This window comes from Hyperoodon ampullatus (assembly GCF_949752795.1).
Source record: "Hyperoodon ampullatus genome assembly, chromosome: 6".
NCBI lineage: Eukaryota > Metazoa > Chordata > Mammalia > Artiodactyla > Ziphiidae > Hyperoodon > Hyperoodon ampullatus.
Window position 1 is genome coordinate 28,291,724 of NC_136919.1, and position 22,940 is coordinate 28,314,663.

A 22,940-nucleotide genomic window follows, 5' to 3' on the forward strand; every position below is an offset into this window, starting at 1 on the left:
TCACACTCTTTTCATGACCCAACACAATGAAGATATTGTACCGTCATGAAATTGAACATATTCATCAAGTACTTATGAAAAACAATTACATAAATTCATATAGTGCCTAGAATAAGCGTTATCAAGGTTAAAATGAATACATCTAGTCACAAAATAATCTTAAAATAACATATACTTTATTTGCACTTTTCAAATAGCATGAAGAGAGATACATACAGTGTAGTAATATTAAAAATTTTTTTATCTTTCCCATTAATTTCCTTTATTCATTGCAACTTTTCCACATTTCTTTCATTTTAAATTGTCCTTAAAATCTCCTTTTCCCTGTTTGAAGATTTTCTCAGCCATAGACTGTTTTCTCTGCTTCTAGCATTCTTCCTGGTCCTGCATAACAAACCCTGAGAGAACTGAGCCCAATCCAGCTGTCAGGAGACTGAGGACTTCAAGCCAGAATCTTCTTTAGTGCCCAGAGTTAGGATAAAGGCTGGGAACACTCATAATTTAATAACTGTTGACACATCACTTGTGGAAATGAAATCAGCTCTGTGTTAGGGATATGATAAATGTTTGGTGTAGAATGCAGACACAAGTGAAAAGGTCCCTGCTTTGGTGTTAGAGAATTTTGTTGTTCTAACAAAACATTAAAAAGATATGAGAAATAAAGCTTGAAATGGAAGATACTTCCTGAATTGCTAGTGAGTTCTTTGTAAGAATATCAAACATAAAAGAATCAACAGAAAAATGTTAGACAACAGAAAATACAATATATGCCAGAAATCAGAAAGTGGGCCTAATAGGATAAAATAAAGCCTAAATATATTATTAATACACATATATACATATAATATTGGTGTTTTTTTTTTTCGGCACGCGGGCCTCTTACTGTTGTGGCCTCTCCCGTTGCGGAGCACAGGCTCCGGATGCGCAGGCTCAGCGGCCATGGCTCACAGGCCCAGCTGCTCCATGGCATGTGGGATCTTCCTGGACCAGGGCACGAACCCGTGTCCCCTGCATTGGCAGGCAGACTCTCAACCACTGCGCCACCAGGGAAGCCCTAAATATTGTTTTAAATTTGATATAGTAAATATAGGGGTTCCCAAATTTTATGGTCTCCAAGTCAGTGGCATTTTGGGTTGTAAAAATGCCACTTTACTTTCTATAGTTAAAATTTAATATACCTTTCCAATTTCCATTCCTACTAATGGTGAAAAACAAAATAGGCCAATTTAAGGATATTCAATCTGTTTGATTTAACACAATCCCTTAGGGTTCTTTCTCTCCCATATTCCCTTCTTCCCTTTCCTGGGGTGGAAGTGGACTTATGAATTGTCCTCGTGTTCAGTGAGGGGAGTTAGCTTTGTGGGCACCTCTCTCTCTGTTCTGGCTTACACTGGCATCTCCTGATGTGGGCTGCATCTTCTTTTGAAGCCTTAAGCAACATGCCTTCTGTGTCCTCCTTGTTCTAACTCCAGGATTCTTTGAGCCATTGGCTTTTCAGCCACTTCTACACATCTCTTAAGCCGCTATGAGAATTTTCTGATGCTTGTCCATACAACACTTGACAGTGTGGAATATGGGGAGGCTGCCCTCAGGCCTCTCTCTAGGTGCTGCCCTCAGCTACTGTTCAAATGCTTAAGGGCTTCTCTACAAGGCTTCCAAACCCATAAGTTATGCTCCAAGTTCCTAGGGGATAGTTCTTCCTTCTGTGGGATCCTCTTAACCTATTTGGGGTTCATATAATCAATCTTTCTCCCCCTTAAGGATTTCAACCCCATATTGGTTTTCTCTTGGTGGTAATAACAAATCACCACATATTTAGCTGCTTAAATTAACACACATATTATCTCACAGTTTCTGTGGGTCTGGAGTCCAGGCATGGCTTACCTGGGTCCTGTTCTTAGGGTCTCACCAGGCTGCAAGCCAGGTGTTGGCCAGGCTGTGTTCTTCTCTGAAGGTTCAACTGGGAAAGACTCTACTTTCAACTGATTCAGGCTGTTGTCAGAATTCAGTTCCTTGGTGCTGTAGGACTGAGAGCCCTGGTATTTGACTGGCTATCAGCTGTTGGCTGCCCTCAGATCCTAGAGACCACCAGTAATTCCTAGAAGCTGCTCGCTGTTCCTTTCCATTTGGGCTTCTCCAAACTGGCAGTTTATTTTCTCAAGGCCTCAAGGAGAGACTCAGCTAAGATAATCTTATGTAAACATAATCAAAGGAATGACATCCCATTACCTTTACCATAAAACATAACCTAATCATGGGATTGACATCCTGTTAACTTTCCATATTCTATTGGTTAGAATCAAGTCACAGGTCTTTCCTTTACTCAGGGGTAGGGATTATTTAAGGGAGTGGACACAAGGAGGTGGGGACTATGGGGACCACCCTGAGGTTTGTTCATCACAGACCCCAAAATGAGGTAGAGAGCTGGGTACCTTCAGAGGCCCACTGCAGAAAAGTTGTAGTCACATCCCCTCTACTTCTCCTTTTCCTGTCAGCTGGTAATGTTTGTATTTCTTCAACTAACTCTTTCATCATTATGTACACTTTTCTAATCTATCTATGGATAAAATTTATGACCTAAGGGCTGGTCTCTAGATCTTTCAAGTTTTTAGAATTCCAAAACAAAAACAAAAATTTTCTCTCTCAAGCCTGGCTCTTGAAAATATGGGCTTTAAGAATGATCCACTGTGCTATAATTTTGCAAAAATCTACTCAGGAGCTAAAAAGCCAAAATATGATTCTATCTTTTCTCTTTCTGCCTTAAATTATGCAATAAACCTCTTTTCTTTGTCTAGCTTTAATGATGGGATAGATGCAAAATTAAAAACAAATTAATTATCAAGAAGGAAAAATAGATCAGGTGATATTTCAAAATATAATTCTTGTCCATAGGCCTGAAAACAGTGAAGAATGCTGTTATTAAATGACTACTTCTTGAAAGCTTGCATATCAACATTAGAAAGCTCACTTTTTACCTAATATAATTCAGTTGGATTAAAGAGCTGAGTATAATTACATAGGAAAGTTAAAATATATATATCAGAGTACTTAAGGCTACATTGTTGATGCTTTGAAGAAATAAGAATATTCCTATGATGATTATAAAATCAAGCTATCAACATATATGGAGGGCTGCACACATTTTTGATAAAATGATCTGGTATATGGAAATTAATACCAAAAAACAAGAAAAATAAGGAAGAAAGGAAGAAAAACTAAAAGTTGTAAACAGAAAGATATTTTGCAGTACAATTGAAACACTGTAGAAACCTGGAAAGCAAAATAAATATTTAACAAGAGAGGAATGATTAAGTTATTTATGGCATATTAATTCTATGTTATTTCATTCAGTCAGTAAAAATGATGAACCTGAAAATTTTAGCTTTTGGTAAATCACCTACAAATATGAAAAAAAACTGAGTATGTATTGCATATATTTTGCTTACAAATCTGTATACGGACTCTACATGTTACCGAACAAAAGTTCCTTTGCCTGATGCGCAGTGAGGCCAAACAAACCAAAAAGTCGGAGTTTGGAGCAGAGAAAGGTTTATTGCAGGGCCAAGCAAGGAGAATGGGTGACTCATGCTCAAAAAAACCTAAACTCCCCAATAGTTTTTTGGGGAGAAGTTTTTAATAGGGAAAATTTGGGGTGAGGGCCGCAGGGCATGTGACTTTCTTCTGATTGGCTTGGGGATGAGGTAACAGGGCAGTGCACCCGGCATCTTGTGCTCAGCCTGAAGTTGCCATCCTCCACCTGGCTGGGGGCCTTAGTTCTGCAGAAGAACTCAAGATACTGTTATGTATATTCCTTGAGGAGGAAACAGGACCCTGCCCCAAGGCTGCACTATTGTTTCTTGATTGCTCCTCCCTTGTCTTTATTCCCTCCCTTCCCTGATTAGGAACTGTTTGAATCTGCCCTTTGGAACTCAGGGAAGGTTAAGGAGGCTGAATGAAGCCTATTTCCTACAAACAAGAAATGGGGGACACTGAAAGGATTTGTACCAGGGAGGACCCCACAGGGTTCTGCTCCATTTCATACACATTGATAGAATGTCAGAAAAATACTAATAAAACTAATAAAACTTAATGGTTGTTATTTCTTTTAAATTAGTAGTGCCTCCAAAAATAAACTCAAAATGGATTAAAGACCTAAATATAAGGCCAGGCACTATAAAACTCTTAGAGGAAAACATAGGAAGAACACTCTTTGACATAAATCACAGCAAGTTCCTTTTTTACCAACCTCCTAGAGAAATGGAAATAAAAACAAAAATAAACAAATGGGACCTAATGAAACTTAAAAGCTTTTGCACAGCAAAGGAAACCATAAACAAGATGAAAAGACAACCCTCAGAATGGGTGAAAATATTTGCCAATGAAGCAACTGACAAAGGATTCATCTCCAAAATTTACAAGCAGCTCATGCAGCTCAATAACAAAAAAACAAACAACCCAATCCAAAAATGGGCAGAAATCTAAATAGACATTTCTCCAAAGAAGATATACAGATTGCCAACAAACACATGAAAGGATGCTCAACATCACTAATCATTAGAGAAATGTAAATCAAAACTACAATGAGGGCCTCCCTGGTGGCGCAGTGGTTGAGAGTCCGCCTGCCGATGCAGGGGATACGGGTTCGTGCCCCGGTCTGGGAGGATCCCATATGCCGCGGAGCGGCTGGGCCCGTGAGCCATGGCTGCTGAGCCTGCGCATCCGGAGCCTGTGCTCCGCAACGGGAGAGGCCACAACAGTGAGAGGCCCGCATACCACAAAAAAAAAAAAAAAAAAAAAAAAAAAAAAAAAAAAAAAACTACAATGAGGTATCACCTCACAGTCAGAACGGCCATCATCAAAAAGTCTACAAATGATAAATGCTGGAGAGGATGTGGAGAAAAGGGAACCCTCTTGCACTGTTGGTGGGAATGTGAATTGGTACAGCCACTATGGAGAACAGTATGGAGGTTCCTTAAAAAACTAAAAGTAGAGCTACCATATGACCCTGCAATCCCACTACTGGGTATGTACCCTGAGAAAACCATAATTCAAAAAGAGTCATGTACCACAGTGTTCATTGCAGCTCTATTTACAATAGCCAGGACGTGGAAGCAACCTAAGTGTCCATCAACAGATGAATGCATAAAGAAGATGTGGCACATATATACAATGGAATATTAGCCATAAAAAGGAAAGAAATTGAGTTATTTGTAGTGAGGTGGATGGACCTAGAGTCTGTCATACAGAGTGAAGTAAGTCAGAAAAAGAAAAACAAATATATGGAATCTAAAAAAAAAAAAAAAAAGGTTCTGATGAACCTAGGGGCAGGACAGGAATAAAGACGCAGACCTAGAGAATGGAATTGAGGACACGAGGAGGGGGAAGGGTAAGCTGGGACAAAGTGAGAGAGTATCACTGACATATATGCACTACCAAACGTAAAATAGATAGCTAGTGGGAAGCAGCCGCATCACGGGGAGATCAGCTCCGTGCTTTGTGACCACCTAGAGGGGTGGGATAGGGAGGGAAGGAGGGAGATGCAAGAGGGAGGGGATATGGGGATATATGTATACATATAGCTGATTCACTTTGTTATACAGCAGAAACTAACACAACATTGTAAAGCAATTATACTCCAATAAGGATGTTAAAAAAAATTAGCAGGGCCTCATTTACATATTTTAAAGTGAAAAAGTAATATGCAAATTAAAGTTATAACTAATCTAGGGAGTGATTACCCAGTTACCTCTCATATTTGAAACATGTTTAGGAACCAGAAAATAAGCAAAAACATACCCCAGGAGCCAAAAAAGAAAAAAAAAAATTGGGAATGCTGATGCTCTGAAGTTCACACATTTTATTTATAGAAAAACACTTCCAGCTGTTACTCAGAGCATTCAAACCAGCCTTATTCCTATATCACAGCAGATTTGAAGAGATGGTCAGAAGACAGGGAACAAACCTCAGAAAACTAATGATAATAATAAAATCCATACAATATCTTGTACTGTTTATAAAATGCATCCACATACTTTGTTTCATTTGATTCATACAAAACTTTTGAGATACTATTTTTAGAGTGTGTCCAATTTACAGACGAGGACATTGAGACTTAAGTAGTTAAGTGTGTTTGCCCAAGATGGTAAAACGTGACATCTGACTGTCTTGCAGCTTTTCAGCATAGTGGGTTCTGGATCAGTCAGACTTGTTTTGCCTCCTGGCTTACCAGCTTTGTGACAATTCTTAGCCTCAGTTTCTTTATTTATAAAATGGGGAAAACATTTATTGGGCTGTTGTGCTAATTAAATGAGAAAATGCAGGTAGAGTGCTTGGCCTAGTGTCTAGCTAGTAATATGGAAAGTTTTAAATGCCTACACTAAACATGTACTTCAAATTAAAACAAGTTGGAATAAATTGAAGAGACAGATTACTGTCTATTCACTTTGGAATTTGACATTATTTTAAGGCAAAATGGCTTCATTGGCCACATTTGTATGGATGTTGGTTCTTTTAGAATATCCTTGTTACTCTGAATCTTCATCGTTCTCTTAGCTTCCATGGTTTTCATTCTAATCACGAAATTAAAAAGTTAGGAACACTGTGTTTTTTCAAATGCAGGTGACAATTTTCCTTCCAGAAAATCTTAATGACTGGAAATACGTAGAATTCTACCTGATGTTACTTTATATCGTGGATTTTTAGAAGGAATACAAGGCCCTGAAAAAATGGACATCAAAAGCTTCCATCCTAGGAGAAGATTTCTGACCTGTAGAAACGAGTCAAGGGGTACTCCTTTGAAATGAGCTTGAGGCATCATGTTATTCTTTCTCATGCTGTCTTTTGACTTCATGAAGTACTTAATATATTTTTTAAAGTCCTTCTGGCCAGATTAATTGGTATTTTCTAGATTATCTTGCACCCATAAAAGGGCCAATCAAGGAAATAGTTTTGGTGCTGGTAATTTTTTCACACACACACACACACAAGCACACACACACGCATACCACACATCCTTGGCCTCGACTGTCTTGACTGCCCTGTATCGAATTTTGCGGTACGCGGGCCTCTCACTGTTGTGGCCTCTCCCGTTGCGGAGCATAGGCTCTGGACGTGCAGGCTCAGCGGCCATGGCTCATGGGCCCAGCCGCTCCGCAGCATGTGGTATCTTCCCGGACCGGGGCACGAACCCACGTCCCCTGTGTCGGCAGGCGGACTCTCAACCACTGTGCCACCAGGGAAGCCCCATGTCTTTGTTTTAATAGGTAAACCTTTGAACCCAGGGAAATAGGCCCGATTGTGTGTATAAAAAGATAATGGGATCTGCTCTTTCTTGGGTCATATATATGCACTTAACTCTTTGCTACCTCTCCAAAATTGCTTATGGTACCAAATAGGTGTGCAATAAGTAGTGGCAAATTCAGACTTTCCTACTTCCAGCAGACCAGGTACTAGCTGAATTAACCATATTTTACTTGCCTTCTAGCAGTCAGAAGAATAGATGTATCACATACTGGGATGAATGAATAAATGGCAGGGGCCACTGAAGGTTTCAGCTCTGGTCCTCCTTCCCGCCCTCCACGACTCATCCGCAAGAATACAAAAGTGATTCATAAACACTTCTGAAAAACAAAACAATAGAACAACAACAAAACAAAAATCCTCATTCACAAACAAACAAGACAGAGAAGCACCTGGTAGAAGTTACTGGGGTTAGGACCTACAGATGGAGACAATCTTTCTAAAATGCCAGGCTGTGTCCTCCCTTTTGTGATACATTTGAGCTTATGACTGTGGCCAACTAGACTAAGCCACAGCTGGGATCAAATCTTAGATTAAAATGTTCTAATACATGTTTCTTTGTGTTAAGGTGACAACTGATGGGGTATATATTACTGGTGATTTTAGAAAATTCATATAGAGAAAGTTAACCAAGTGGTGTGTAGAGGGAAAGGAATGGATTGAATATCAACAAGAGGACCTAGCATCTGAGTGGGAAAGAAGGCTCAGATTTTTAATGGAGAAACCTTTCTGAACTTCTGAATTGTCACTCTGGCACATACTGTGCGCTCAGTATTAACTGTAATTATTACTGACTGAAAACAAACTCTATATACCATAAAAAAAACTAGAGAAACAACTTTGAAAAGCATAGGGTTTTAGTATATAGGCAAGTTGTATTAGTCTTCGAAAGCATCTCTCCATTTCAATAGAGTACAGTAGACAGCTGTTTATTCTCTTTCAATTAGATTGAATCGTCACAAACCTGTACAGTTGGATTGCATTAGTTTATTCCTTTGAAGAACTGCATATAATGAATTTTATTTAGTATTATGCACTTGTCTTTTTAAAAAAAAAACTTTAGAATTTATTTTTATTCATTTATTTTTGGCTGCATTGGGTCTTCGTTGTTGTGCACGGGCTTTCTCTAGTTGTGGCGAGCCGGGGCTACTCTTGGTTGCGGTGCATGGGCTTCTCATTGCAGTGGCTTCTCTTGTTGTGGAGCACGGGCTCTAGATGCATAGACTTCAGTAGTTGTGGCTCGTGGGCTCAGTAGTTGTGGCTTATGGGCTCTAGAGTGCAGGCTCAGTAGTTGTGGTGCGTGGGCTTAGTTGCTCCACAGCATGTGGGATGTTCCTGGACCAGGGCTCAAACCCTTCTCCCCTGCATTGACAGGAGGATTCTTAACCACTGCGCCACCAGGGAAGTCCCGCACTTGTCTTTTATTTTAATTGCTATGACAAGATTTGCTAAGCATTTTCTGGAAATAAGGTTGAAAATTTTCTCTACTACCTAACTTAGTTGTGCTTATATAAAATTCTCTGAGTGATTCTTTTAGAAATAATTTATAGAAAAATCTTGGTTTCCCTTTAAGAACTGTGATACCCCTTCCTTTCTAGAAATGAGAAATATGATGTGTTCTAATACCTCTTTCACTGTCTTTACCAGGAAGCTCAGTAGTACCAACTTAGAAATTTAGCTAAAGCAAGCATATTGACATTTTTTTAGCCTTTTCAAATACCAGTTCCTTGATTTTTGTGTTTTATGTAATTTATATTCCACTATTACACTTCATGCTTTTTTTTTTTTTTTTTTTTTTGGTGGCCTGTTGTCTCAAATCCTTTGTGGAAAATAATCCCAATTATTTGTGATCAAAATTTAACCATGCAATCAATCAATTCCACCAAGTTCTGTGTATTTTGTTTGAATTAAGAGAGAAGTGTGCAAATGATGCATTTAAAATGGACACATGCATTTATCTAAACTTATTAAATTTGACAAGGGAAATACTCAGCCAAAATGCAAACAGAGAACTTCTAGATGTTAGACCCTTAGGATTGAAAGGACTTTGGAGGTCACCTAGTTACACCTTTAATCTCTTAGCTTTTGCATTCCTGTGGACATGATTTTCTGAAAATTTTGTAAAACTCAGTGTACAATTCTTCCATTCTTAAATCTTGTGATAAATCAGCATTTAAAAAATACACTCAAATTAAGGTAGGATTGTTCAATAATGATAATGTACATCACAGCATGTCAAATAATTTTAACTAAAAGTGAAGTATTTTGATCTCTTTTATTTTCCTCATAATTTATACATTTATAAATATCCTAAGGCTCATTCAAACCACTTGTTTCTGAATTATTTATATTCATCTAAATGCTAGTAAGAGTTATCTTCTATCTAAAAATAACATCTAATTTGTGCCTTTGTAAACTTTTCTAAGCTTGAAAAAAAAGAGAAAGCAATTTATTTCATTATTATTTAAATTTGGGTGTGAGCTGAAAATGTAGTAAATTTAAAAAATGTAGAAACTTAGTAAATAGTTAATCTCAAACACAGGGATCTGTATACCCTTAGCTGTAAAGAGTAACAAAAGTGAATTGTAGTTTCAGTCAGTAACCTACATCCCACCTCACCTAACACTCTGTCAAGTTGCAGACAATATGGAAAGATTGTTTAGGAGCCCTGGAAGATCTAACTGAGGAACTGGGGACATCTGAATCATAAAAGTAGCTGCCAAAAAAAAAAAAAAAACCTGCTAGCTATGGTTGGTTTTGTGTAGGAATGGGCAGTCATCACAGCTGGGGTTGCTAGACTGTGTTGAGAGAAGATGTTTCCACTAGTTGTTGTGGTAGTATCCTGCCCATAGAATCATCCACTTTCCTGATTCAGTGAGCCTCTTCCAATGCTTTGTCTTGTGGAAACATTTCCTACTAAAAAAACTTGAGTCACGTGCAAATGGTTGTGACGTTCCCTTTCCCTGAAAAGGAAAAGGAGAAAAGCTTCACTCATTTACTTTGGGTAGACTTAAAGTACTCCTTTGGGTGCCTAGAGAAGACTTCTTTAGAGGTGAGAACCCCGTCTTAGTGTGTTTGGACTGCTTATGACAAAATACCACAGGCTCAGCAGCTCGTGAATGACAGAAACTTATTTCTCATAGTTCTAGACTGGAAGTGTGATTTCAGGGTGCCAGCATGGTCTTCTGGGTTGCATACTTCTCCTGTATCCTCACATGGCAGAAGGGGCTAGGGAACTCTGTGGGGTCTCTTTTATAAAAGCACTAATCCTGTTTCTGAGGGCTTCACCTTCATGACCTAATCACTTCCCAAAAGCCCCTCCTACTGATACCATCACATTTGGGGCTTCGGATTTCAGCGTATGAATTTGGGGGTGGGGACACATTCAGACCATAGCAAACCTTTTACAAAATATCCCTTGTTTCCTCCAATTTAAATTTATACCAGTACCAAAAATAGGCTGAGAGCTTTCCAAATGGAAGACCATGGGCATTTCTTCATGGGCAAATGCTGCATTTCCTTTGAGGATTGCAGTCTTGGGATGACAGCTTGTGTTTGCTCTTCTCTTCCTCTGTTGTTTGTGCTTTGTTAGTATCACTTCAGCACATCACATGTTCAATTAGCCAATTAGTGTAAAATTATTGTCATATGTGGAAGTGTTTGGATATAGATAAAAACACACAGGCTTTTTATTTTCAAAATAATGTCCATACAAGGTCACTCAAATATTAATATTCCAACCAGACTTGATCAACTGTCGGGTGAGACAGTATCACTTGCCAGAGCATTGCAAGTGACCCACACAATTCTGCTAGAATTGAGTGTGGATCATGATGTTTTTATACTCAGGCATTGAAAAATCATGAACATCTTTTTCCTTATTTTTTTTTCCTGATTAATTCTATTAACCTATACATAATTTGCATGGAGAAGCTCTAGTCAGAAAAGCTCAATTCAGGCAATGCAGAGTATATAAAAGTGCAGCCTCACTTGGGTTCCATCATGGAATAATCTGAGATGGAGATTTTGTTTTTACAGTAAAATTTAGGGAAGCTGTAAGGTTATTACCACCTTTCTGTTAATGACTTGAATTTTTTTTTTTTTTTTTTTTTTTTGCGGTACGCGGGCCTCTCACTGTTGTGGTCTCTCCCGTTGCGGAGCACAGGCTCCGGATGCGCAGGCTCAGTGGCCATGGCTCACGGGCCCAGCCGCTCCGCGGCATATGGGATCCTCCCAGACCGGGGCACGAACCCTCATCCCCTGCATCGGCAGGCGGACTCTCAACCACTGCACCACCAGGGAGGCCCTGACTTGAATTTTTAAGTTACAAACATGACAGCTGATCTTTGTGCATAAGTCATATCGAGATTATGTTGAGGATGACGCCCCAATTTAGGCACCAAATTTAAGAAACAAATATAAGGCCATTTAAAATTGGATGCAATTTTAGATGTCCTGGGAAACTCTAATTTTGGCATGTTTTAATGTTTTTATTTATTTTCATTATGCTTGATTAATTGACCCCATACTTGTTAAGTACTTTTATATATTTTTATCATTGGTTTTTCAGTGAAAAAGATTATGACAGATTCAATATGGAAACAGGAGGGTAGAGAAAGCTATGTATCAAGAAAGGTGTTTGGGCAGGAATATAACAGTCAAGGAAAGATGATGCCAGAAACAGAGTGGGCCCATCATGGGTAAGTCCCACTCTTCATGGTCTGTAAGAGATCTAGAATACATTTCTCTGTGAAAAACCAAACACTTGTAGAGCATCTTGTGGCTTCAGGTAGCTGTGAGGCATTGTGGAGTCTTCTCGTGAAGTCCTAGGCCAGGTTCTCCAGAAACATGAAGAGTTGAATATAGGAAATTTACTGGAGAATGTGCTTGGGAACAGCACCTGTTGGGGGTGAGGAATTGGGCAGAGAGAGAAGGTGATGTAGTTGCAACAGAGTCCTCAATAGACCCACCGGGAGCCCTGGAGCAGGGCTGGCCTCTCAGAGCTGTCCCAAATTGAGGCAAGGGGACAGGGCCTTTGCTTTGTCTCCTCCGACCTCCTCCGACCTTCCCTTATCAACCAGGCATTGGAAGAGGGCTGCCTCAAGACGGTGTGAATCTTGGGTGGGGTTGCTCCCTTTATTACTGGGCATTTGCCAAAGACTGTCTTGGTCATGCGCTATCAGTACTCCTGGTAGCTGGGATAATGAGGTCTCTGTTCTGAAGGGGGATTATGGTGGCCTGACCACAGCATTCTTTGTGATTACCAGGCCCTGTTGAATGTAGAGCATGCAATGATTATATTACTATTGTTATTATTAGTGATCAAAGCTAACATTTATTGAGACCTCTTCATGCATTGGGTACTGTGCCTAATGCTTTGTGAGGCTGGTCACTTTAAGCATGACCTCATTGTGAGGCAATATAGAGCAATGGTTACAAACACAAGTTTTGGAATCAAAGTGTTTGGGTAAAATGCCAGCTTGGCGTTCTGCTTTTTTACCTGTGCAACCCAGAACAAGATACTTAAACTTATAGATGCTATCTCCCAGAGCACCTTGAAATATTAAAATAACGAGCTTAATTGTATAAAGCATTTAGAACAGTGCCATCATATAATTTATACTTAAAAAATGTTAGTTGTAAGTATTGTTTTTCCCACTTTACAGATGAGGAAACTGAGGCTTGGAGAGGTTAGGTAAATGCTAAGGCACGTGAACTCAGATAATTTGACTACTGAGTCCATTCTCTTACCTTTATTGAGCACTTTCTGTAATAAAGTGCTAAGTATATGTGATAGGTAGAGGTCCAGGAAATCTAATAAATTGTGTTTTCCATGCCTTTTGGATAAGAGGGTCCAACTGTGTGAAGATTAACTCCATAAAATAATATGAGAAAATAATCATTTATTTATTCATTCATTATACAACAAAACTGTTTTTGAGTTGGGCCATAGTGTTTCAGCTGTTCTGCTGGACTCTGGGATTAAAGTGGTTAGCAAGACTCATTGTTCCTCCCTTGAGGACTTATGATCAAATCAGAATAGCATGCTAAATTTTATAAAATATAAGTATAAATTATGTGGATATGAGAGGAAGAGCGAGTTTCAGATTTAGTTAATACTTAAGAACCTTCTACATTTATGGCAAAAACTGCCACTCTCATACTCATAACCTACAAGAATCACTAATGATCACCCTATTTCCGCCTGACCCTTGATGTGGCCTCACAGCATGTAGTAGAAGCACATTACATGTGCTCAAAAGGAAAATAAAAAAGTGAAATTTTCGTAGTACCGGTGAGCCATTTCATTCAACGGCTGTATGCCCTGGAGAGAGCGTGAAATGGGAAACATTAGTTTGCTATTCAGTCAGTTGGCTTCAGTTTCCATTTATTTTCTATGATATGAACACTATCGAGCTGGGCATGATTCTCATGTTAAAGACACTTACTTTTCAAAAATATAGCCTCTAAACATAAACTAACTGTTTAATCTGTGCTGAATTGAAGAAACAGCAATCTGTTCCAGTCCTGAAGGAAAAATTTCTGCTGTTGAACTTATTGGTCTCCAGTGTATTATAAAATATGCCCATGTATGGTAGGCATGATCTGTGATGACAGGGATTTCTAGTGGTAGTTTTGATTATATGCAATTTTTGCCTTGTATATTGACTTTAGAACTTAACCCTTGAATATGATGTGACTTCATATAGTATTGTCCTTAAGTAAATGGATCCTGCAACCAGGTAAACTTGGGTTCAAGTCACAGTTCCCACATGACATTTGTGATATTGGGGAATTCAATTAACTTCTCATGCTTCATTTTCCTCCTCTGTAAAATGGGGATAATCTTACAGCATAGGATTGTTAGGAGAATTAAATGAGAATATATGTAAAACCCTCAGCACAGTTTATTGAGCAATAAGTGGCATTATTTAAAAAATCCTTGTGAAAGGTAGAACTCTAGAGAGTCAGAGTTGGCACAATAGCTAAAAGTTATTTTTGTGCTGATATGCATATTAGGAGCCAATAAAACATGGAAGAAAGTAGTGTATAAAACAGTGATTAAGTTTAATTTTGGAGTTAGTGCTGAGCTTGAAACTCCACTTACTACACTTACAAGCTTTGTAACTTTGGGCAAGTTATTTGACTTCTCTAAGCTGCTCATCTGTAAAATGATGCAACTAAGAATTCCAAACTCATAGGGTTGTTTTGAGAATTAAATGAAATGATCCAAATGAGGCACTTAGCTGAGTTCTGGCACATAGTATGCCCTCAAAGCTGTTAGCTCTTATTATGGGAAATTTTCATACATGGTAGCTTTTTTTTTTTTTTTTTTTTTTGACGCGCAGGCTCAGCGGCCATGGCTCATGGGCCCAGCCGCTCTGCGGCATGTGGGATCTTCCCGGACTGGGCACGAACCCGTATCCCCTGCATCGGCAGGCGGACTCTCAACCACTGCGCCACCAGGGAAGCCCCACGGTAGCTTTTTAACTCTCACAGTTTTTTATTTTACAAATGCAAGGAGGGAAGTTCAATGATTTGTCTGGCTAGTAAGTGGTGACGCTGTCTCAGTCATGGATCTTTTGACTCCCAAGTTCAGGGCCTTTCCCACAACCTGCTTCTGGTCCCTCCTCATACTCCCTTTCCCCTCACCCCCAGCCCCACATCTTGTCCTAACCTCCCCAACAAAACATGGGTAAGTTGCTGTTACAGTTGATGCTTCTGATGTAATTGTAATATAATTGCACAGACCTGATACTCAAAATGAATCCTAAAACTAAAATTAAACTCATGGAAAATCCCAGCAAGGTTTCAATAACATACAACTATGTCAAACTGTGGAAGGCCACAATACCTGAATGAATCTCCAGAAATAATTCAGAGGATATGTCAAGTTTAAATATTCAGACAGAATTTTAAGCGGAAAACTAAAGATAACTTTCTGTAAATACAAAGCACAGATTAGAAGTGGCAGAAGAGTATGAAAGTAAACTTTTCATTGTGGTTGTTTTAGTTTAGGAAGGATTCATGATAATTGCACTTCATGGTTTAGAAAATCAAATACAGTCTCTTGTTGCCTCCATTTTTTTGTAGTTACAGAAGCCTTTTAATATTTACATCTTTAAAATCCATTTTAGTCTTCACATTTATTAACTGGGAGTGCAGCGTTTTCTTCAGTGGAAGAAACAAGTTAATCCTGGATGTCCACTGCTTCAATACCTAATAAAATTGACCCATGTCTTTGAACCCTGGAATCTAGTGTGATGAACAGGTCCTTAGCATCATATTCAGAGACATTAGGGTGCCTGCTGCATATCGTGTTTGTGGCATAAAGGAACATGACACAAATTCAAGGCCATGGTGGTTTTAGTCTAGTCAATCTGGATCACAGTGATTCTCCACTTTGTTTAGGTGTTGAATCCTTCTATCTTTTGCATTTAAGCCTGCCTAACATCCACTAACTCCAAAGTGAGGCGTGTAGTTTCAACAAGATTGACACAGTTGTCCCACTTCCTCTTCTGTTTTTCTATTGCTGCCTGTTCTCATTCTGACTCAACTGTTCAGTTCCTGGCACCGGACTGAGTCTCTCCACCTCTTTACATTGTGTCTGAGGAGCTCCTGACTTTCATGTCACCCTCAGAGATTTTGACTTCTACATTTTACTGCTTTGAATGTCCTCTGTTAGGATACCCTGCCCTACTTTGCTTTCCTGCTCCTAACTTACTTACCTACCTACACTCTAGGAAGATAATACAACCCAAACAGCTGGTTGGTGGCATCAGGCAGACTTCTTCAGATATTTGCCCCACTCTTGGGGGATTTCACAATTATCACCACCCCATCCCCCAACTCACATGATAAATCCATATATATTATATACAATTCTTGAATTGCTTTGTGCACCACCATTTCTTGCATAAACTCTGCTCAACTGCACACATGTGGTATTATTTTCACACTTTTCCTCCTGGAAATTATAATAATAACTAATGTTTATATAGCACTTACTGTATGCCAGGTACTATTCCAAGCACTTTATACACATCAAACTTATGTAATCCTCAAACAACTCTGTTGGGTAGGTAATATTATCTCCATTTTACATATGAGATAACTGAGCTGCAGAGAAGTTAAGTAATTCATCAAAGGTTACCTGAAATATTACTAAATGAAACTTATACAGTGTTCTAACTATTGTTAGTGCATTAAGTCTACTCAATCACTGACGGTATTGATTCTTTATCCCCAAGTGGGATACAATAAAAAAAAAAAGTGGGTTCTGGGTTACAATATTCAGTTACAATGTAAGATACATTTGTCTATTGAGTTTCTCATTTCCCCATTGAAGTACCATCCTTCCCCTCAAAGCCCAGTTCTTTTAATTGTCTTACTAGGAGAAAATCCTAATAGAGCAGTGGTCCCCAACCTTTTTAGCAGCAGTGACCGGTTTCGTGGAAGACAATTTTTCCACGGATGGCGGAGGGGGGGTGATTCAGGTGGTAATGCAAGTGATGGGGAGTGATGGGGAGTGATGGGGAGTGGCAGAAGATCACTTGTGTGCCGCTCACCTCCTGCTGTGCAGCCCAGTTCCTAACAGGCTGCGGACCAGTACTGGTCTGTGGTCCAGAAGCTGGGGACCCTTGTAATAGAGGATGTATAGTAAAAAGTAATGTGACTCAGAAGAAGAAATGTAAATGCTCCATAAACATATGAAAAGATGCTGAACCTTACTAATAATCAGGAAAATGCTAATAAAAACAATAAAATATTTTCACCTAACACATTGGCGAAATTTTAATCATGATACAAAGTTGTGGGAAGTCCCATTTATGCTCTGCTGCTGGATGTACGCATTGGTATAGCCTTTTTTGGATGGCAATTTGGCAGCATTTTATAGACTTAAATATGTATAATCTTCAAGACAGCAATTCCACTTTTAGGTATCTGTCTTAGAGAACTATTCAGATATGGACATAGTAAGTAGAAGGATGCATACCATAGCATTATTAGTAAAAGCAAAATCCACAAATTGATAATAAGTTAAATAAATTGTGGTACTTGTATTCATAGAACATCATGTATGTAGCAGTTCCAAAAAATCAGGTAAATATTGGGTTGACCAAAAGGTTTGTTTGTTTTTTTCTGTAAGATGGCTCTAGTAGCACTTAGTTGTCTTTAACTTCATTCAAAACAATTTTGTTGGGGCGGAGCTGGCCGGGATGAGCGACGGAGGGACGGAGACCCCCGAGGTTTATGAGGCCGCCCTGGCTGGCGGCGGCAAGAAGAAGGACTCACTGGGGACCGCGGGCTCGCCAGCCCACCTCATTATCAAGGATCTCGGAGAAATTCATTCAAGGCTGTTAGATCACAGACCAGTTATCCAAGGTGAAACCCGTTATTTTGTGAAAGAATTTGAAGAAAAATGTGGTCTTCGAGAAATGCGAGTTCTTGAAAATTTGAAGAATATGATCCACGAAACAAATGAACATACTCTTCCCACGTGTAGGGAAACAATGCAAGACAACTTAAACCAAGTTCTCCAGAGATTGCAAGCAGCTACTGACTCGGTCTGTAGACTCCAACAGAGGGAACAGGAGCGAAAAAAGATGCATAATGACCATTTAATAGCTAGTGAGAAACAGCATATAATGCAGTGGGAGGATTTCATGAAAGAACAACACAGCGAACAGGCTGAAGTGGACGAGGAGCACAGAAAAGCCATGGAGAGGCTTAAAGAACAATACGCCGAGATGGAGAAGGGCCTGGCAAAATTTCCAGCCTTTGGAGAACTTGAACCATAACAGTGACAGACTGATGAGAAAACATTGCCTTCCCCTCAGAAACCGCTCCCACCAAACCGCTTAGCCTCTGCCTCAAGTTTAGCAGTGTATTCAGTGGCACTCCTCTGCAGAAAAAAGAAACTGCTACCGGAGTCTTAGCTGTTTCCTAGAAGAAGAATGCCACATCTTCCCGGTTTTAAGTTCCTGTATCTGCCTATATCTCTAAATGGGGAGAAGTAGGAGGAAAATGGTATAAACGTGCTCTTTGTTAATGAGAAAAAAAAAAAAAGACAATTTTGTTAGACTGTGTGTGACAGATGTCATATCAGCGTGCATTTAAAAAAAGACATCAAAATTGGTGAATCTTTGTGTAACCATTTAAATATTGGTGATGGAAGAAAAAAAGCAACATTTTTGGCATATTATGCTTTATTATTTCAAGAAAGGTAAAAATGCAACCAAAATGCAAAAAAAAAGAAAACTTGTGCAGTGTATGGAGAAGGCGCTATGACTGAACGAACGTGTCAAAAGTGGTTTGTGAAGTTTCGTGCTGGAGATGTCTCACTGGACGATGCTCCACGGTTGGGTAGACCAGTTGAAGTTGATAACGATCAAGTCAAGACATTCATTGAGAACATTAACGTTATACCATGCAGGTGATAGCCGACATACTCAAAATATCCAAATCAAGTGCTGAAAATCATTTGCACCAGTTTGGTTATGTTAATCACTTTGATGTTTGGGTTCCACATAAGTTAAGTGAAAAAAACCTTCTTGACCTTATTTCTGCATAGGACTCTCAACTTAAATGTAATGAAAACATTCCGTTTTTAAAACAAATTGTGACGGGCGATTAAAAGTGGATGCTGTACAACAATGTGAACGGAAGAGATCGTGGGGCAGATGAAATGAACCACCACAACCACACCACAGGCTGGTCTTCATCCAAAGAAGGTGATGTTGTGTATATGGTGGGATTGGAAGGGAGTTCTCTATTATGAGCTCCTTCCGGAAAGCCAAACGATTAATTCCAACAAGTAGTGCTCCCAGTTAGACCAACTGAAAGCAGCATTCTATGAAAAGAGTTCAGAATTAGTCAACAGAAAACGCATAATCTTCCATTATGATAATACAAGACCGCATGTTTCTTTGATGACCAGGCAAAAACTGTCACAGCTTAGCTGGGAAGTTCTGATTCACCCACCGTATTCACCAGACATTGCTCCTTCGGATTTTTATTTATTTAGGTCTTTACAAAATTCTCTTAATAGAAAAAATTTCAATTCTCTGGAAGACTGTAAAAGGCACCTGGAACAGTTCTTTGCTCAAAACGATAAAAAGTTTTGGCAAGATGGAATTAGGAATTTGCCTGAAAAATGGCAGAAGGTAGTAGAACAAAAGGGTGAATACGTTGTTCAATGAAGTTCTTGGTGGAAATGAAAAATGTGTCTCTTATTTTTACTTAAAAACTGAAGCACTTTTTGGCCAACCCAATATATATGTACTGACATCTGAAAAGCTCCAAAATACATTACTATGCAAAAAGGGAATTTTTATTTATTTATTTATTTATTTAGGCTGCGTTGGGTTTTCCTTGCACGCGGGCTTTCTGTATTTGTGGCAAGCGGGGGCTACTCTTCATTGCAGTGCGCGGGATTCTCATTGCGGTGGCTTTTCTAGAGCCTCGCAGAGCAAGGGCTCTAGACGCGAGGGCTTCAGTAGTTGCAGCATGCGGGCTCAGTAGTTGGGGCATGCAGGCCCTAGAGCACGCAGGCTTCAGTAGTTGTGGTACGTGGGCTCAGTAGTTGCTGTGCATGGGCTCTAGGGAACTTGGGCTTTAGTAGTTGTGGCTCGTGGACTCTAGAGCGGAGGCTCAGTAGTTGTGGTGCATGGGCTTATTTGCTCTGTGGCATGTGGGATCTTCCTGGACCAGGGATTGGACCTGTGTCCCCTGCATTGGCAGGCAGATTCTTAACCACTGTGCCACCAGGGAAGTCCCAAAAAGGCAATTTTTAGAATAATAAAGGTACCTGTTAATCTAAGAAAGACAAAATTACACACCTCTGTATGAACATGTATACCATATGCATATAAACCAAATAGAGTAGCAGCTATATTGGGGAAAGCTATCTGGAAAATGGACATACTATTGTTTGAAGTTTTTATATATATACACACAAATACATTCATGGCTTTCTTTTTGTGTGTACGTTTAAAGAAAACAAATAAATGTATGTCTTTTTACAAAGAGTTTGTGTCTACCATACTATTCCTCCCTGTTTTATTTGCTTTTTTGAAGAGGACTGCAGAAGAGGACTATTCTTTGATCATTTTCTATCTACTCATAAGAGGCTATCCTATGATCAAGGCAAGTTAACATCAGAAGTTTCCTAGTGTTTGTATATCACCTCCAAGGCAAAGTGGACTTAAATGACAGGGGGATAGCAACAATCATTTAGCACAATTCATTAGAATTTCCCAAGGTCCAAACCCTACTGTTCTTATCTATATTACTCAGTTGCCCAATATTGCAGCCTAACTTGACCCTCTAAATGTTGGGTTTACTCTTTTCCCTTTATGTGACTAGCTCATCTGGATGCCAAATAGGCGTAACCCTTGGATTTCAGATGTTCCAATGATATCTTTGTTTTTTGAATTGAAAAAAATTTTTATTTTATTTTTTTCTTTTCCATTGTGATTTATTACAGGATATCAAATACAGTTCCCTGTGCTATACAGTAGGACCTTATTGTTTACATTATATACAGTAGTTTGTATCTACTCCCAAACTCCTAAGTTATCCCTCCCCCAACACCTCTCCCCTTTGGTAACCATAAATTAGTTTTCTATGTCTGCGAGTCTGTTTCTGTTTCATAAATAAGTTCATGTATGTCATATTTTAGATTCCACATATAAGTGATATCATATGATATTTGTCTTTGTCTGACTTACTTCACTTAGTGTGATAATCTCTAGGTCCATCCATGTTGCTGCTAATGGCATTATTTCATTCTTTTTTATGGCTGAGTAGTATTCCATTGTGTGTATATACCACATCTTCTTTATCCATTCATCTGTCAATGGACATTTAGGTTGTTTCCATGTCTTGGCTATTGTAAATAGTGCTGCTATGAACATTGGGGTGCATGTATCATTTTGAATTATAGTTTTCTATGGATATATGCCCAGGAGTGGGATTGCAGGATCATATGATAACTCTATTTTTAGTTTTTTAATGAACCTCCATACTGTTTTCCATAGGGGCTGTACCAATTTACATTCACAACAGCAGTGTAGGAGGGTTCCCTTTTCTCCACACCCTCTCCAGCATTTGTTAATGATGGCCATTCTGACTGGTATAAGGTGGTACCTCATTGTAGTTTTGATTTGCATTTCTCTAATAATTAGCAGTGTTGAGCATTTTTTCATGTGCTTATTAAACATCTGTATGTCTTCTTTGGAAAAATGTCTATTGAGGTCTTTCCCCATTTTTTGATTGGGTTGTTTTTTTGTTATTGAGTTGTATGAGCTGTTTGAAAATTAAGCTCTTGTTGATCACATTGTTTGCAAATGTTTTCTCCTAGTCTTAGATTGTCTTTTTGTTTTGTTTATGGTTTCCTTTGCTGTGCAAATGCTTATAAGTTTGATTAGGTCCCATTTGTTTATTTTTGCTTTAATTTCTATTGCCTTGGGGGACTGACCTAAGAAAACATTGGTATAATTTGTGTCAGAGAATGTTTTGCCTATGTTCTCTTCTAGGAGTTTTATGGTGTCATATGTTGTATTTAAGTCCTTAAGCCGTTTGGAGTTTATTTCTGTGTATGATGTGATGGTGTTGTTCTAACTTCATTAATTTACATGCAACTGTCCAGCTTTCTCATCACTGCTTGCTGAGGAGACTGTCTTTTCTCCATTGTATATTCTTGCCTCCTTTGTTGAAGATTAATTGACCATAGGTGTGTGGGTTTATTTCTGGGCTCTCTGTTCTGTTCCATTGATCTATATGTCTGTTTTTGTGCCAGTACCTCACTGTTTTGATTACTGTAGCTTTGTAGTATTATGTGAAGTCTGGGAGGGTTATGCCTCCAGTTTTGTTCTCTTTCCTCAGGATTGCTTTGGGAATTCTGGGTCTTTTATGTTTCCATATACATTTTAGGATTTTTTTTTCTAGTTCTGTGAAAAATGTCATGGGTAATTTGATAAGGATTCCATTAAATCTGTAGATTGCTTTGGGTAGTATGGCCATTTTAATAATATCAGTTCTTCCAATCCAAGTGCATGGGATATCTTGCCATTTCTTTGAATCACCTTCAATTTCCTTTATCAGTGTTTTACAGTTCTGAGCATATAAGTCTTTCTCCTCCTTGGTTAGGTTTCTTCCTAAGTATTTTATTTTATTTTATTTTATTTGGATGTGATTTTAAAAGGGATTTTTTTTTTTTACTTTCCCTTTCTGATATTTCATTGTTAGTGTAAAGAAATGCAACAGATTTCTGTATGTTAATCTTGTATCCTGGTACCTTGCTGAATTTGTTTATCAGTTATAGTAGTTTTTGTGTGGAGTGTTTAGGGTTTTCTATATAGAGTCTCATGTCACCTGCATATAATGACAATTTTACCTCTTCCCTTCCAATTTAGATACCTTTTATTTCTTGTCTGATTGCTATGGTTAGGACTTCCAATACTATGTTGAATAGAAGTGGTGAGAGTGGGCATCCTTGTCTTGTTCTGGATTTTAGCGGGAAGGCTTTCAGCTTTTCACCATTGAGTATTTTGTTGGCTGTGGGTTTGTCATAACTAGCTTTTAGGTTGAGATAAGTTCCCTCTGTACCCACTTTTGTAAGAGTTTTTATCATGAAT

General features: G+C 38.9%; 1 protein-coding gene across 1 annotated transcript; it reads left to right on the forward strand.

The window, feature by feature from the left end:
• Window positions 1-17,519: 17,519 nt before the first annotated feature.
• On the forward strand, window positions 17,520-18,101 carry LOC307054755 (biogenesis of lysosome-related organelles complex 1 subunit 5-like; the record flags this gene model as incomplete). The annotated part of the gene is made up of 1 exon (XM_079706655.1): window positions 17,520-18,101. The coding sequence occupies one exon, from the start codon at window positions 17,520-17,522 to the stop codon at window positions 18,099-18,101; it is 582 nt and encodes a 193-aa protein (XP_079562781.1).
• Window positions 18,102-22,940: the final 4,839 nt, after the last annotated feature.